The sequence below is a fragment of the Diabrotica virgifera genome, chromosome 8, assembly GCF_917563875.1.
Source record: "Diabrotica virgifera virgifera chromosome 8, PGI_DIABVI_V3a".
NCBI classification, from domain to species: domain Eukaryota; kingdom Metazoa; phylum Arthropoda; class Insecta; order Coleoptera; family Chrysomelidae; genus Diabrotica; species Diabrotica virgifera.
The window spans coordinates 100,814,401-100,832,634 of NC_065450.1; the positions used below are offsets into that span (position 1 = coordinate 100,814,401).

The window sequence follows — 18,234 nt, forward strand, 5'->3', positions numbered from 1 at the left end:
TTCGATGCAATTATCCAGAAGCGTAACAGAGACTCCCGCAGCATGAAGCTTACGGGGGCCCCAATATATCAAGGGCCCCATCTTGTTGTCTAATATATGTAAAAATATGTTGTTATATTGTTTGAATACATACGTTTTTTAAGCAGTGCAGTATTGAAAATGAAGTTGGCCATCCGAATTCATAAAATTGTAGATATATTCGCTGATAGTAGATAGTGCACGAAGAAAGTTGTTCATCTCATAGAATAATACTAATGTAATCATTTAGTAATTTTTGTTCTATTTTATTCTATACCAATAAAGATGAAAAATGTAAGTCGTCATAAACAATGCATTAATACACCAATAGCTCAGTAAATGACAGTTTTGGAGTGATATTATCAGCGTCACGACGGACGTATTTGCTAGACTGCTAGACAATTTGGATTTAGGTTCTAGTTACACTCCACTTCAAAATTGGATTTATGCCGTCTGGTTACTTTTACTTCGGGGGGCGACACCCCTCCTTGGGGTGAAAAACATACGTTTAAAATAATTCCGGAAATATATAAATTGACTAATAAGCAACTTTTGTTCTTCTATAGAGTTTCTTTATCTATGCTAATACTTTTTGTACTAAGTCATTTGCGAGTGAAAATGTTTATTTTTCAAAAAAAAACCACGTTTTCAGACGGGTTTTTCGCAAATAACTCAAAAATAAGTATTTATCGAATTAAATATTAGATATCGAAAAAATATTTGTAGCAAAAATGTAGCTTATAAGATACAAAATACAGTAAATGGTGTACTCATTCATGAAGTCTATCGACACAGTAAAAGCACAGTTGAAGCTCATGAAAAATTATTCTTATTTGTTCAAATCCAAATCGAATATTTCTACCTGAAATAACCAAAAAATTAAGCAATTTTCGGGAAAAACTCTTAAAACATTTTTTAAATGTATAAAAAGCTTTATTTTTATTTTTTTATAAAAGTTTCTAGCACCAAAACTATACGAGTTACGCTCAAAATAATGTTGGCCCTTTTTTTGGTAAAAAAAAAATCGTGAAAATCTGCCCCTATTTGGCACCCCAAATAAAATTTACCATTAGCGCTTTACCATTTACTTTAAATATTTATTGTTTATATGATCTGTAAGTTTGACCGGTTCGAAGTTCTTATTTTTGAAAACATTTAAAAGTTTTTTTTTATTTTGGAAAATGCCTTTTTTTTTCAAAATAACTTAAAAAGTATTAGTGATACGAAAAATCTCAAACAGTAAAGAAATCTAGGTAGGTCTTGCTTTTATAAATATTTTGGCTTTATTTTGTTTTTCTGTAAAATAAAAATTGGTTAAGACATGGCTGTTTAAATTTTGCATATATTCGTGATTAGTGACTCGTTCAAGCCCTTTAACTAGAACCCTTTTAAAAATAAGCACTTTGAACCGGTGAAACTTACAGGTCGTATAAAAAAGTTAAGTAATTTGTAAGGCGATAATGATTAGTTTCATTTGGGGTGCTAAATAGGGGGAGATTTTCACAATTGTTTACCAAAAAATGGGATAAGCTGTATTTTGAGGCCTTGAGGGTAACTGGCTTAGTTTTGATGCTAGTAACTTTTGTAAAAACTAAAACTTCTTTTAAACACTTTAAAAAAGTTCTAATGAGTTTCCCCTAACAGTATTTAATTTTTTGGTTATTTCACATTAAAATATTCGATTTGGAATTTGACGAATAAGAAAAACTTTTAATGAGCTACAAGTTTTCTCTTACTGAGTCGATAGATTTCATTTTTGTTTCATTTTTTTATAAGCTAGATACATTTTTCTAACAATATTCTTTTCGATCGATTACTCTTTGAACTATTTGCGAAAAATCGCCTAAAAACGTGGTTTTTTGTTGAACAATAAACATTTTTACTCATAAATAACTCGAAAAGTCTTGAGTTGACCACTTCGGTGGTGACACTGAAAATTACACGGTATTGCCATATTTTACGTTGATTTACTGGGCTGTAACACATATAGGTATTTGTTACACACGTCGCATTTAGTAATTTTTAAAGAGGGCCCTATTTCCAATTCTGCGGGGGGGCCCCGACGGAGTATGTTACGCCACTAAGTATAATGTTTGGTTTGCATAACATTTCATCTACATCTACAGAATCATCAGAATGCTGCGTAGAAAGTAACACTCGGACAGCCTTATTTCTTTTTCCTCTCCTCTGTGGGATACAAGCGTGGTTTCTTTAAAGCAAAAATTGAATGTATAGGTCTAGTTTTGTTTGGTTGGAACTCCGATGGGTTTTCCTTTTCTATTTACTTTTATCAAACTGCCAACCAAAGTCATTGTTAGGTGAAGAAGCTCTTGTGACAAAGGATAACCGATGAGCTGTAGCAATTATCTATGATCAAATTTCTCTTAGAATGTTTGAAGGGTTCAACCAATACGAGTACAATATCTTGGTAGATTATATTTTTCTTTGTAAATTTCTAAATATGAGACATCAAATATATCATAATCTCACAAGATTTTTATTTTAGGCAAATAGTTGGCTTGTTAGGCAAATATTGTACCAAACTACAACGACCACGATATGAAATTGGGTCCACATTTCGTCAATTGGAATGCGTTCATCTGGTTAGAAATTTTTCCGACAGTTGTCTGCGAATTTTTCGCCCTGTCGCTAACTTATCTGTCTGCTTCTGTTGTTCACGACTTGTTTTGTCGTCGAATTCTGAAAAGTTTTGGATTCCTGCGCCATCAGTTGACCATGTCTCTACTCTTTGAATTATTCTAATAAGAATCTGTATGTACGATGCTCACTTTTTACCATATCTTTGGATAAAAAATTGAAAAAATGCACTTAGCTCGTCTTTTGAATTTTCCGCATCGACTAAAGGTCTGGGAAGAATTTTCACAATATTTTTTGGGGTCCACCTGCTTGGCAGATTTTCATGGCGACTAAATCTAGGCACTTTTCTACTTCTGCGTTCATTTGCTGATCACATACTCCTTGAAATATTCCGTTATCACTTTCCTGCTCTGAACTGGAATCATTGCCACTATATTCAATACATTCTTCGGACGCATCGGGATCAATACCACCCATGTGTTCATCATTATATTATTCCATTATTGTTCTGGCTATTTCCTCTATCTCATTCCTAGTTAGTTTTTATCTACAATTTTGTAGTACGTTAGACCTAAAATAAATAATTACAGCATAATAAACTATATTTTTACTTAAGAGGAAACAGTAGCGATCAACAGGTAGCCAAAACGTGTTCCAAGATTGCGGCTGTAATTTTGAATATTTTTTCGAGATATTTGGCACACATATTCGTAATATAATAAAGAATGGCGGTACAGAGACCAATTTGAAAAATATATTAATATGTGGAAATTACTCTGTAATTAAATACAATATTAAAAAAACGAGCCTGTACCGCCATTAAGAAGAACAAAAAAATACACTTTCTTCAAATAAATTTTTTATCCGATGCCTACCTAGATTTTGTGTCATTTTGGAACTACTAAAATTTTTTATTTCATTAGTAGTTCCAAAATGACACAAAATCTAGGCATCGGATAAAAAAGTTTATTTGAAGAAAGTGTATTTTTTTGTTCTTCTTAATGGCGGTACAGGCGCGTTTTTTTAATATTGTATTTAATTACAGAGTAATTTCCACATATTAATATATTTTTCAAACTGGGGTCTGTACCGCCATTCTTTATTATATTATGAATACGTGTGCCAAATATCTCGAAAAAATATTCAAAATTACAGCCGCAATCTTGGAACGCGTTTTGGCTACCTGTTGATCGCTACTGTATCACCTTAATTATTTGCCCTGATAACCAAAAAATTATTGTTACTTACGGAGTCGTTTGGCGTACTTTATCTACCACTTAGTAACACGCAAAAACAATGACGTCTAATCTAGTACTAAATTTGTATTGACGATAACTTGACGATAACCCGACTCAAACGACTCATGTACTTGGCGAATAATTATTGTTACTTGCTTATACTTCTGCCATGTCGTGTGAGTGGGTTACTAGCACAATTATTCGTCACTCGTTACCACTCGTTGGTTTTGTTGGTAATATGTAGTCCAAAATAATGTTCTGTGAAGACAACTCTAAACTTAATATCATATGCAATGTACTGTATGAGGTGATGATATGATATAATTAACAGAATGTTTGATTACTGAACTCTAACAAGAGCACATGGTGTTTTAGTTTTTCTAATTTCCCAGTGGGCTATCCACTGTGTTGATTCTTTTAACAGGTTTTCCATTTGTTTTCGGTGAAATACGGTTTCGGTTTCCGAGTACATAGTTATCTATAGCTTCATTTACACTGGTAAGTTTACTGGATGAAAGTACTTGCGGCCACTAAACTTGCCATGTGTAAACCATATAGAAAAGTGCACGTGCTAGCACTTTCTTTTTGTTTACACATCGCAAGTTTAGTGCCGCAAGTATTTTCAGCCAGCTAACTTGCCGACACTCGGAGCACCTGGTGACTAGGGTCACGTCATCTTCTGGAGTTTCGAGTGATTTCGGCACTCAATTCATGCAAACAGATCACATGGGAGTTTTTGGTGTAGCTGAAGACGAATATGCCATCTGAACCGACCCCCGGTATATCTGGTGCTTACGGTCACTCCAATATATATCACAATTTAACACATTAATTTACTTAGCACTCATATAATCACTCCGTCTCACTGGGATATTAATCTACTTTTAGTTTACTTTTTATTTTTTACTTTTTATATCTACATCAATACTGATTAATATAACAATTTTTTAGGATATTTGACACCCGAAACCAAGAAAATATCCAGTCCGGAACAAACAATATTTTTAGATGAAATTGAAGAAATCAATAAACAGGCCGAACTTTTAGACCAACAGGGAATTAAAATCATTATAGCAGTAGGTCATTCTGGCTACCTAAAGGACAAGGAAATCGCCGAAAAGGTCCCGTTAGTAGATGTGGTAGTGGGTGGGCATACGAACACCTTTCTTTGGAATGGACCGCAACCAGATACAGATACAATTGACGGGCCATACCCAACCGTAATAACTCAACCTTCCGGGAAGAAAGTACCTGTAGTTCAAGCTTATGCTTATACAAAATATTTAGGTAAGTTTTTTTCTTAACTTTAAAACTTGAGATAATTGAGAAGCTATAAAAAGATATCCAAATAAGTAGTGCAGTCACTGAAGGTGGATATGAGCTATTACCTCCAATTTCGTTGAACCTCCATTGATTTTCACAAAAATTGGTGTGTTTAAAGAATACCTTAGAACCAAAAGTGACAAGGTGTCAAATTGCGCTTTTACGCCAGGGGAGGATGCTACCCATCCTCGTGGGTGAAAATGATTTTATTAAAAATAACCCCATTAATCGATAGAGGGACAAATTATAAGTAACATTTGTTATATCAAGTTATTAAAATAAATCAATACTTTTTGAAAAACACATTTTAAGATCAAAGATTTTAATTTTTCGTGAAAAAATATACACGTTTTAAAGCAGTTTTTCATAAATAACTTAAAAAAAGTTTAATAAAAAAGTCATAAATAACTTAAAAAAAGTTTTTACAAAAAACTATTATTACCAAAATTGAAGTTAATGCAAACCATTACTCGAAAAACCCTTTAATATTAAATCAATTATAGGTAATTGAATGTATATCTTTTTCAGCAAGTACTCAATTCTAAGTATTCAAGCTTAAATAGTGCGAAAACGATGCATGCTATAATATACAGGGTGTTAGTAAATAAGTATGACAAACTTTAACGGGTAATTAATTCTACATGAAAAAATAATGACAGTTTGCTCTATAAACGTATGTGAGCAAATGCTTCGTTTCCGAGATACGGGGTGTTGAAATTTTATTTTCAAACTGCCAGTTTATGTATTGCTCCAAGACCGGTTGAGCTATGAAAATGAAATTCGTTGGGTTTTAAGATGTAGTTATTGCACCTTTTTTGACATACAATTAAGAATTTTGTATTTATCATTGGTGCGCCTATGGGTAATGGTCTGAATTTTTTTAAAGAAAAAAATAGTACGCCTCTGAGATATGTCAAACTAAAAATCATTTTTAAATTCCTAGTTTAATTTGCGACAAAAATCTTCTCTCGTCTTATTTTCATATGATGTACCGTTTTTATGCAAAAAAATAAAACATCTTGGCACGTATTTTTCATTTCTTAATACATTATCAATAACAACTATTCAATATAATAATACTAAACTAGAAAAATAATAAGAACAATAGTACAATAGTACACAGAAACTAGAACAATATTACTAATAAGATTTTAACTAGGTGCAAAGCTACAACAAATGTTCAAAATGACCTCCTTCACTGGTGACAAAAGAATTTTATATTCATCATTGGCGCGCGTACGGGTAATGGTCTGAATTTTTTAAGAAAAAAATAGTGCGCCACTGAGATGTATCAAACTAAAAATAATTTCAAAAATAAAAATGTATACCCCCAGACGGGGGTTGTGAATTTCATAGTGTAGAATTCCTTCCCTTTTGTCTTCACTGCAGCATCCATCTGGCTTGCATATTGTAGAAGCCTTGGAGGTGTCACCAGGGAAATGGACCAATAAGTTTTCAATTTAAAAATCTTTTAGTAATATTTTTAATATTGTTCAATATTATTAATGTCGCTATTAGGATTGAAAACTTTACCTTACCTTTTAAAAATAATTTTTGAATTCCTTGTATAACTTGTGACAAAAAATATATCTTGTCTTTTTTCATATAAGGCGCCGATTTTATACAAAAAATAGAACATCTTAACGCTTATAAAGTATTCGAGGTAGTTTCCATACGGATATAAACTTACTTCAAATACTTTGTAAACGTTAACATGTTTTATTTTTTTGCATAAAAACGACGCCTCATATGAAAAAAGGTAAGAAAGATTTTTTGTAGTAAATTGAACGAGGAATTCAAAAATGATTTTTAATTTAAAATATCTCAGTGGCGTACTATTTTTTCTTTAAAAAAATTCAGACCATTTCCCGTACGCGCGCCAATGATGAATATAAAATTCTTCTGTCACCCCTAAAGAAGGGCATTTTGAACATTTCTTGTAGATTTGCACCTGGTTAAAATCTTATTAGTGATATTTTCTGTTATTGTTCTAGTTTGGTATTATTGTATTGGAAAGAGGGAACCTCTATATGTATACTGTGGTATTACGAAATGAAAAATACGCGCCAAGATGTTTTATTTTTTTTGCACAAAAACGGTGCACCACATGAAAAAAAGACGAGAAAGGTTTTTTATCATGGATTAAACGGGGAATTTAAAAATCCATTTAATTTGACATATCTCAGTGGCGTACTATTTTTTTCTTTACAAAAATTCAGACGATTACCCGTATGCGCTCCAATGATGAATACAAAATTCGTAGTTGTATGTTAAAAAATGCGCAATAACTACCTCTTGAAACCCACCAAATTTCATTTTCACAGCTCAATCAGTCTTAGAGAAATAAATAAATTGGCACTTTGAAATAAAAATTTCAACACCCCGTATCCCGGAAACGAAGCATTTGCGGACATACGTATTTAGAGCAAACTGTTATTATTTTTTCATGTAGAATTGCCCCTTAAAGTTTGTCATACTTATTTACTAACACCCTGTATACTTATTAAATACTTGTCAAAGTACTAAAAAATACTGATAGTATTAAATAGTATTAAAAATATAATATTAAAAAGTACTAAATAGTTGATAGCTTCACACTTTATGCTCCAAAAATTTTTCAAAATTTATGCTCCAAGAACTTTTACAAAAAATGGTATTGTTTTTATTTCAGAATAATTCCGTTAATTTTTATGATATTAAGGTTAATCCAAAAACCATTTGAAAGATAATGTAAAGGGCTATAAAAGCGTATTAAACATAATCTCTTAAATGCCTAATTTTTCAAAGATAAAAGATTATCTTTGGCACCGGTTAAAGGGTTCTTGCAGTAAAACTTAGGCTTTAAACGGTTCTATCTCGTTATTTTTTATCATAAGAAAGAAAAACAATTAAAATCTTTGCTAACAAAAAAAGTAAAATGTTGTCCTGTATCATTTTTTACGTATATCGAGTATTTTTGGAATTATTATCCAAAGAAAATGAAAGTACCCCGCACAAACCTTATGGAAATTAGGTCCCAGTGGATTTAGTTCATACTTTGGGAAAACACTCTTTGAAGCATCCTGATAAAAAGTTCTCATGGGCACATCTCGATCGTATGGAGGATTTTCAAGATATAGAGGCACAAACTCGGAAAATTATAAGATTTACCGGGTATTCCAATTCCCTGAGTTACTGGTCATCTGGCAACATGTAGAAGTTTGGTTTAAATAAAAGTACTAGAAGTCTAGGATTGTTTCCTGGCTATCCAATGGCGACCTTTACTTTGACCTTGACCTTCAACTGACATCATCTTCCAGAGTTTCGAGGGTTTTCAGCATTAAATTTATATGAACAGATTACTCATGGGTTTTTGGGATCGCTAAACACGAATATGCCATCAGAATGGACCTCCGGAGGACGTGGTGGCCAGGGCAACTGCAAGCAACGTCATCTTCTAGAGTTTCGATGGTTTTTGGCATTTAATTGATGCATATGAATTACTGGAGGATTTTTTGAGGTCGCTAAACACGAATATGCCACCCCAACCGACTCCCGGAGCATCTGGTTTTCAAGGTAAATGAAAGGGGCTGCTGGAGTTTCGTGGGTCTTCGGTACTACATTGATGCAAACGTATTACTCATAGGTTTTTGGAGTTGCTGAACACGAATACCCCATCAGAACAGACATCGGAGTACCTGGTGCCTAAGGCACGTCATGCTATGGAGATTCGAGAGCTTTCAGTATTAGATTAATATAAACCGATTACTCACAGGTTTTTGGGACTGCTGAACGTGAATACGTCATCAAATCCGACCCACGGAGCACCTGGTGCGTAAGGAAAATCTTCTTCTGGAGTTTCCACAAGTTTCGGCATTAAATTGATGCAGATGGGTATTACTCATGGGTTTTTGGGGCTGCTGAACACAAATACGCCATCAGCACAGACTCCGGGGTACCTGGTGCCTAAAGCACGTCGTCTTCTGGGGTTTCGATACTAAATTGATGCAAGCGGATTACTCTTGTGTTCTTGGGGTTGCTGAACACGAATATGACTTAGATAAAAGACTCTGGAGTATCTAGTGACCACGATGAATAACACTATCAAAATAGAATAATATAGTAAATCCATCTTAAAATAAATGAAGGAAAAACATTGTCAGATATAAATTGAGTTTATATTTATAAATAATTATAACAATAATTGAATAGCACAACATAGCTATTTTAATAAAAATCTACAAATAGCAAAAAAAACTTTTCACCAATTTGTACGCTTTTTTTGAACAGCAACTCTCCGAGTACTCGGTGTGTACCAATCCGTTTGCATCAATTTATTACCGAAAACTCTCTAAACTCCAGAAGATGGCATGCCTTAGGCGATAGGAGCTCCGGTGTCTGTTCTGATGGCGTATTCGTGTTCAGTAACTCCAAAAAGCCATGAGTAATTCATTCGCATCAATTTAATGCCGAGAACTATCGAAACTCTTCTTCTTCTTTAATCCATTTCTTTCAAGCGCTTCTATTGGTGGCCAGGTTCTTCATATCCCTCATACTCATGTGTCTCTTTTCACCTATATCCTGGATCTGGTCCATCCATGTCTTCCTCGGCCTTACCTTTTTTCTTTTGTTTCCCATTTTGGCTTCATGTACCTTCTTTGTAAGTCTCTTTTGCTTCATTCGTTGTATATGCCCAAACCAGCTTAATTGTTTGTTTTAGATCTTCCTCATTATCGGTTCTTGTTCCAGCTCTCTTCTTATATCTTCATTTATGAATCTATCAAACTTCGTAACTCCAGCTATTCTTCTCATGTATTTCATCTCGGCCGCGTATATCATTGATTCATGTTTCTTTTGCACAATCTAGGTTTCCGCCCCATATGTCATTATCGGATTTACTATGCTGTTATATACTCTGAGTTTTGTTTTGTTGTTTATTTTTGACTTTCCAAAAATTGTATTATTTAAAGAGTAATACACGTTAGTTGTCTTCTTCAGTTTATTACTTAGTGCCAAGTCCGTTTTCCCATCATCTGTTATTATATTTCCCAAATATTCAAAAGTTAATACGTGTTCTATTACTTGTTCCCTTACTATTATATTAGTATTCCTTTCTTTTTTCTCATCTTTGTTTATTATCATAAGTTTTGTTTTGTTGAGATTCATTTCCATTTTTAAATTATGTCTGCCTCTCGAAACTCGAGAAGATGAATAACCTTAGGCAACAGGTGCTCCGTGGGTCGGATTTGATGGCATATTAGCGTTCAGCGACCCCAAAAAGCCATGAGTAATCCGTTTTTATCAATTTAATGCCGAAAACCCTCGAAACTCCAGAAGATGACGTGCCGTAGGCACAATGTGATTCGTGGATCGGATCTAATGGTGTATCCATGTTCAGCAACCCCAAACGCCTAAGAGTAATACATTTGATTCCTCCGAAACTCCAGAACATAACTTGTCTTAGGCACCAGGTGCTCCTGTGTCTGTGCTGATCACGTATTTGTGTTCAGCAACCCCAAAAACCTATAACTAATTTGTTTACATTAATATAGTACCGAAGACGCTCGAAACTCCAAAAGCCCCTTTCATTGACCTTGGAAACCAGGTGCTCCGGGAGTCTGTTCTGGTGGCATATTCGTGTTTAGCGACCTCAAAAACCATCCAGTAACGCACTTGCGCATCAACTAAATGCCGGAAACCATCGAAACTCTAGAAGATGACGTAACTTGCAGTGGCTCTGGCCATCACGTGCTCCCGAGGTCAATTCTGATGGCATATTCGTGTTTAACGATCTCAAAAAACCCTCCAGTAATTCATTTGCATCAATTAAATGCCGAAAACCATCGAAAGTCTATAATATGACGTCCCTTGCAGTAGCCCTGCCCACCACGTCCTCCGGAGGTCAATTCTGATGGCATATTCGTGTTTAGCGATCCCAAAAACCCATGAGTAATCTGTTTATATCAATTTAATGCCGAAAACCCTAGAAAGCCTAGTAGATGACGTCCGCTGAAGGTCAAGGTCAAAGTAAAGGTCGCCATTGGATAGCCAGGAAAAAATTCTAGACTACTAGCATCTAGTACTTTTCTTTGATCCAAACTTCTACAAGTTGCCAGATAACCGGTGACTCAGGGAATTGGAATACCCAGTAAATCTTGTAACTTTCCGAGTTTGTGCCGCTATCTCTTGAAAATCTTCCATACGATCTAGTTGTGCCTATGAGAACTTTTCATCACAATGCTTCAAAGAATATTTTTCCAAAGTATGAACTAAATCCACTGGGACATAATTTCCATAAGGTTTGTGCGGGGTACTTTACGATAATTTGAAAAATAATTGATGGATTCGATCGTTACTTGATGGAAGTTCATTTTATCTAACAATAAAACACTGAAAACGTTTGTTTTCTATACTTCCACAAAATTTATTATAACTAAGTGACTACAGCTGTTTCGGCAGAGTGCCTTTCTCAAGTGATATAGTTGACAATGTGTTTGCCTTTTTAAGTCTTCAACTGAAGAGGTTGAGGAGTGGGGAGCTGTTTGTCTCGAGTTGGTCATTCAGAATTATATCTGTATTTTTCAGTTTATTAATTTCCATAGATTCTAAAAAAGATAGCTTAAGGCCTTTATTTTGAATATGTAGAATTTGAAACTCTTCATTGAAAGAATGATTATGATCTAGAAGGTGAAGTGCGTATGTAGAAGTGTCTATTTTTCTATTGTTGAATGCCCTTTTGTGTTCTGCTATCCGTTTGTCAAAAGTTCTGCCAGTTTGACCGATGTACGTTTTCGGACAGTCACCACAAGTTAGTTTGTACACACCACTCTGTAGTTGCTTTCTCTTTCGGCTTTTATTGTTCCTAATATATTTGCTTAAGTTTATTTTAAGTTTTAAGCAATAAAAGCCGAAAGAGAAAGCAACTACAGAGTGGTGTGTACAAACTAACTTGTGGTGACTGTCCGAAAACGTACATCGGTCAAACTGGCAGAACTTTTGACAAACGGATAGCAGAACACAAAAGGGCATTCAACAATAGAAAAACAGACACTTCTACATACGCACTTCACCTTCTAGATCATAATCATTATTTCAATGAAGAGTTTCAAATTCTACATATTCAAAATAAAGGCCTTAAGCTATCTTTTTTAAAATCTATGGAAATTAATAAACTGAAAAATACAGATATAATTCTGAATGACCAACTCGAGACAAACAGCTCCCCACTCCTCAACCTCTTCAGTTGAATACTTAAAAAGGCAAACACATTGTCAACTATATCACTTGAGAAAGGCACTCTGCCGAAACAGCTGTAGTCACTTAGTTATAATAAATTTTGTGGAAGTATAGAAAACAAACGTTTTCAGTGTTTTATTGTTAGATAATTTGAAAAATGCTGATTTTTTTTATTCATATTTATTTTTTCAAAAATATGCATTATAAACCGGTCAAAATGTTTAAGGTCATTACTTATGCTACAGCAAAGACGGTGTTATAGGAATTACTATAAATTTTTATTTTGTATTTTGACAACGACACCCGACTTGGGCGTCGAAACGTTAATAAAATCATTTTTTTGATAAAATTGTGGCTTAGTTCCCATTGAAAATAGTTGATTATAAATTTTTATTTTTGTGGAAATGTCGTAGCTTTGTTTTAATTTTCACTTTTTCGCAGAAAATCCGAAAAGGTCCTCTTATTTTCATCATAACTTGCTTAATTTTGATGCTATCAACCTCTCCCGGAGCCCATTTCATAGGTATTTCTGAGTACTTTGACAAGTAGTGTTTAATAAGTATAATTTATAAAATGCATAGTTTTCCCGTTATTTAAGCTTGGATATTAAGATTTGAGTACTCGCCGAAAAAAATATACATTAAGTTACGTATATTTCACTTTGGACAATTATTAAAAGGGTTTTCGAGTAAGGAATTTATTTCGTTTTTTATTAGCTTCAATTTTGTTAATAACTTTTTTGTAAAAACGTATAGTTTTTGAGTTATTCATGAAAAATCGCTTTTAAGCATGCATTTTTTCACGAAAATATTAATTTATTTTAATAACCTTGATATAACAAATTTTGATTATAATTAGTCCCTCTATCGATTTATGATGTTATCATTAATAAAATAATTTTCACCCCTGAGAAGGGGTGGCATCCACCCCCAGGGTAAAAGCGCAAGTTGGCACCATGTCAATTTTGTTTCTTAAGGTAACCTTTAACTACTCACCAATTCTCATGAAAATCAATGAAGTTTCAAGCAAATCTGAGGTGAAAGCGTTCAGTGACTTCACTCAATGCAAATAAAATTATGGGCCATTCCATTTCAAATCACTCAATTTTGGAGCAAAAAAAATTTTGGACCTCCGATTTGTCTGAAAATTGGTATATAGCTTCTACGGGACGTAAAAATAAGATATTTAAGATATTATATTTTAAATTTTCTTCTTCTTTTTTTCTCAAAATGTTATTTTATGCGATTTTACAGTGATTTGGTGTTTATTTATACAAATTTGCATTTTCTATCGTAAAGTATCAATGGAAAACATAATATTTTAATAGAAGGGACTCAAAAATGTCATTATATGGCATTATAACAAGTTACTTTGATTCAAAATAATCTTTTGATCAAATTTTATAGTGTAGAAAACGTTAAAATACCGTTTTTTACATTTTTCTCCATTCCCAAAATACATCATAATCGATTTGGCTGAAAACTTGCCCACAGATAGACAAAACATAGGACTTTAAGTGGTGAGAAGGATTTGAATTATATTACAATACCAAAAAAGTTACATGCAATATTATAGTCAAAAATATAGGCGTCTAATGTAAGTACAATTAACTCGAAAATATCGACCTCACGACAAAAATTGTTAAAAAGAAATTGTAATAATTGTAAATACGATTTATTTGGAACAATTTCAGTTCCTATCATTTTTGTCGAAAATTTAAAAATGGCGGAGATATTGAGCAAAACAGGTTCTCCTTTAAAATCAAGATGGCTGCTAACGTAACGGAGGAATTCATTCGTGATTTTAAATTTAGGCTACTATTGACTCCCCTAAAGATCAGAAAAATAAAATTTTGGGCAGCTCGGTATTCAAGGTCAAATGCTATCCCGACTTTACTAATATATACTTTTGAGTCTGATATTACTGCATGTAACTTTTTTGGTATTGTAATATAATTCAGATCCTTTTAACCACTTAAAGTCCTATCTTTTGGCTATCTGTAGGCAAATCTTCAGCCAAATCGATGATAATGTATTTTGGGAATGGAGAAAAATGCAAAAAACGGTATTTTAACGTTTTTTACACTATAAAATTTGATCAAAAACTTGTTTTGATTTAAAATAACTTGTTATAATGCCATATAATGACATTTTTGAGTCCTCTCTATTAAAATATTATGTTTTTCATCTATACTTTACGACAGAAAATGCAAATTTGTTTAAATAAACACCAAATCACTGTAAAATCGCATAAAATAACATTTTGAGAAAAAAAGAAGAAGAAGATTTTTTGACCTTAAATATCTTATTTTTACGTCCCGCAGAAGCTATATACCAATTTTTAGACAAATCAGAGATCCAAAATTTTTTGCCTGAGTGATTTGATATGGAATGTACCTAATACATACAATACATACATACAATATTTAAACAATAATAGGTAACGGCAATTTTCTAATAATTTAATAGCTATTTGTATAACAAGGGAGGAAAGTGCTTCTTTTCCTCCCGAGAATGAAGTTTACTGCCCGACGCGTAGCGGAGGGCAGTAATCATTCAAGGGAGGAAAAGGCACTTTACTCCCATGTTATACATATGGTTTTTCCACCTTCCTCAAATAACAAGTCATTTTATCATTTTTACTTAATTTATTTATGTAACTAACCAACAAAATTTATTAGAACTAAAACTAGCAAGTAGGTACAATATAACTGTCAACTGTCAAATATAAGTCAAATTATTAATGTAAACATTGTTAAATCAGAATAACAATTTACTGTTTTTTACCATTCTGCAAAATACAGAGTGTTTTTAAATAAACGTTAAAATGTATAGATACTTACGTAATAGAAAATAGATATTGTACAGGGCGTCAATAAGTTATATTTCATGAATGAAATACCATGACGTCACTTTTACTTTTCCTCCCTAGGGAGGAAAAATATTTTCCTCCCTAGGGAGGAAAAGTACAACTTTGCTCCCTACAATCAGGTCCGGAAAAGTATACTTTCGGTAGAGGTAGGTGGAAAACATATTTACCCGTACACAGTACATCGTCCTTTTTGGAAGATGATTACAAAAGTCTTAAAAATGGTCTTAACTGCTTCGTTTGAGCGAGTCTACCACTTTCTGGAAAAATTTCAGAGTGCAGGTTGGACGCGTTTCTGCGTCCCGCGGCATTAACATATATAACGTTGTCGGACTAACGAAACGCGGCTGTAAATTTGTCAGACAAGAGATCGGCAATCTTTATTGATTAAATATAAGTACTTTAAATTGAAAATTAAGAGTTTTGTAATAACAAAATCGTAGAGTCACACACACACACACACATGCTCGTATCAACCCCAGCCCCGGGGAACATGTGTGTTCCAATGGAAAAGTGGAACCCACATGTCCGAAGATCAAACCGGTCACACCCCGTAATGGAGTGGTACCTATCTGACCCCCAAGCTATACCTCCACCCCTCCCCATCGAAGGACATACCGAATGGGGAGGCGTTGATCTTAATGTTACTTTGGATGCCCTGGGTAATGGGACACCCTTTGTATTACTTCATGTAGTTAAGCCACCTGGTTTTAGGGGTAGCTAGAAGAGCTTTTCTCCCTATTAATGACTAAGTTAATTTTTTACTTTACTTTGGACTTGAGTCCTAAAAAAATGTGTTCCGGACATCAAGGCACCAATCTAAATCGGTGTCCTGCTGTCCAGACCGTGTGTGCTCGGTCACTCAGCCGGCGAATTGGCAAAATAAATTTTGTTCTCATCGACAGCTGAGCGCCCGAAAGGTGTGGCCATCAAGCCCACGTCTGTCGGTACGTGACCTTGATGCTCACATTCCGCGGCTATGGTCCATTTGACCTACCTGAAGGGTACTTAGTGCCTGAAGGGCGACATTTGTGTTTCGATATTCTGTGGTTATCTCAATTTTTCATTCTTAAGGGTTTCCTCTATATCCAGCTAACTGCTGTCTAGGCCGTCTATGTACCGTTCTTTGGTTTTCGTCGTAGTTAGTCAATTCTCTTAATAATCTGCTAGGATGGTTTCTGATATTGTTAAATATTTCATGTGCTCTTTCGTCTATCATTCTCAGGACTTTCTTTTGTTGCGTATGTCCAAATACATATCTTAATGGGACATTTGTAGGTATATTCAGAGCTTCCCTGATCATGTGGTTTTGGATGGTTTGTATTTTTTTCTTATTGGTTTTACACGTGTGCCCCCATGCGGCTGAGGCGTATGTTAGTGTTGGCAAAATTATACAATTTGCCATCCTAATCTTTGTCTTAAATCTCAGTTTACTCTTTCGACCTATTAGCGATGACAGTTGACTCCTAAGGGCTTTAGCTTTGTTTACCGTTTGTTTTACGTGTTCTGTAAAGGTCAGCCTTTTGTCCAACATTACGCCTAGGTATTTGGCTTGATTTGACCATTCAATTTGGGTATCAAATAGGGATAGTACCTCATTTGGTCTGCCTCTTCTTTTTTGGTACATAACGGCCTGTGTTTTGTCAGGATTGACAGCTATTTTCCACTGCACACACCATTCTTGTAGTTCGTCAAGAGCTCTTTGTAGATGTCTTGTTGCAAAATCTGGGTGGGTACTGCTAAAAGCTATCGCTGTATCATCTGCGTATAGACTTAGCAACGATCTGGGTTGAGTTGGGGTGTCTGCCGTATATATGGTATATAGATATGGCGACAACACTGCCCCCTGTGGCACACCAGCCTCCATGGTCCCAACTTCGGACAGGGTTGGCCCTATCCGAACTCTGAACCTCCTGTTGGCTAGGTATGACGAGAGAAGACACGTCATCGCCTCACTATAACCATATTGCTTCATTTTATACAGCAGGCCGTCGTGCCATACCCTGTCAAATGCTTTACTGACGTCTAGAAAGGCGGCCGCTGTATATTTCTTTTCGTTGAACCCTTTCGTGATATATTCTGTTAACCTCAGCACTTGAAGTTCACACGAGTGCTCGGATCTGAATCCGAACTGTGCTTCAGGTATTGTTCCGATTGCTTCAGATTCTTCTTTTAGCCTAACTAATATGACCCGCTCTGCGATTTTGCTTAATGCTGATAATAAGCTTATCGGTCGATAATTCTGTGGAAATGTACCATTTTTTCCTGGTTTTTCAATCATGATTACGTGAGCCTCTTTCCATCTGTCAGGAAAATGTCTTAGTCTTAAGATGTTGTTTATTAAATTTGTTATGTACACTATTGCTTTTCCTGGCAGATTTTTCAGAGCTCTGTTTGTAATCTTGTCCGGTCCTGGAGCTTTTTTAGCATTAGTACGCTTGATCAGCTGTCTGACCTCTTCAGGGGAGGTGTGTGTAATACCTATAATGCCCTTTCTTCTTTTTAGAATTCTACATCTTCGTTCGACTTCTTCTGTGAAGTCTAGATCTTCATCGGGATGATAGTTTTCCCTACATTCTCTTTCTAGCGTGTTTTTCATTACTTCCGCTTTGTCTTCTTCTGTGTACACAATTCCATTTTCACCGTGTAAAGGAGGGATTGGTTTTTTATCTTTTCTTAGTATTTTAGATAGCTTCCAGAACGCGGATTTATTTGGGTTTAGTTGCTGGATATAGTTGTCCCAGTTTTCATTTCGATGATCGTCTAATTGTTTTTTGACTTCCCTATTCAGTTCATTAGCAATTCTTTTGTCCTCTGGGTTTTTTGTTCTGTTGGCTCTTCTTCTTTTCCTGTTTTTCTCGTTTATCAGTTCTTTCAGCTCATTGCTGATTAATCGTAGAGTCCGACACCCACAAGATGTCACTCTAGGGCGATAGTGTTGTTATTACAAAACTCTCAATTTTCAATATAAAGT

At 34.6% G+C, this 18,234-nt stretch overlaps 1 protein-coding gene across 4 annotated transcripts in view; it reads left to right on the top strand.

Moving 5' to 3' along the window:
- LOC126890547 (protein 5NUC-like) overlaps window positions 1-18,234 on the top strand; it is a 175,736-nt gene that overhangs the window by 85,171 nt on the left and 72,331 nt on the right. For all 4 annotated transcript variants that reach the window (XM_050659554.1, XM_050659555.1, XM_050659556.1 and 1 more), the window contains exon 3: window positions 4,806-5,141. In XM_050659554.1, coding sequence (XP_050515511.1) covers window positions 4,806-5,141 — 336 coding nt within the window. The remainder of the gene's footprint in view (window positions 1-4,805; window positions 5,142-18,234) is intronic.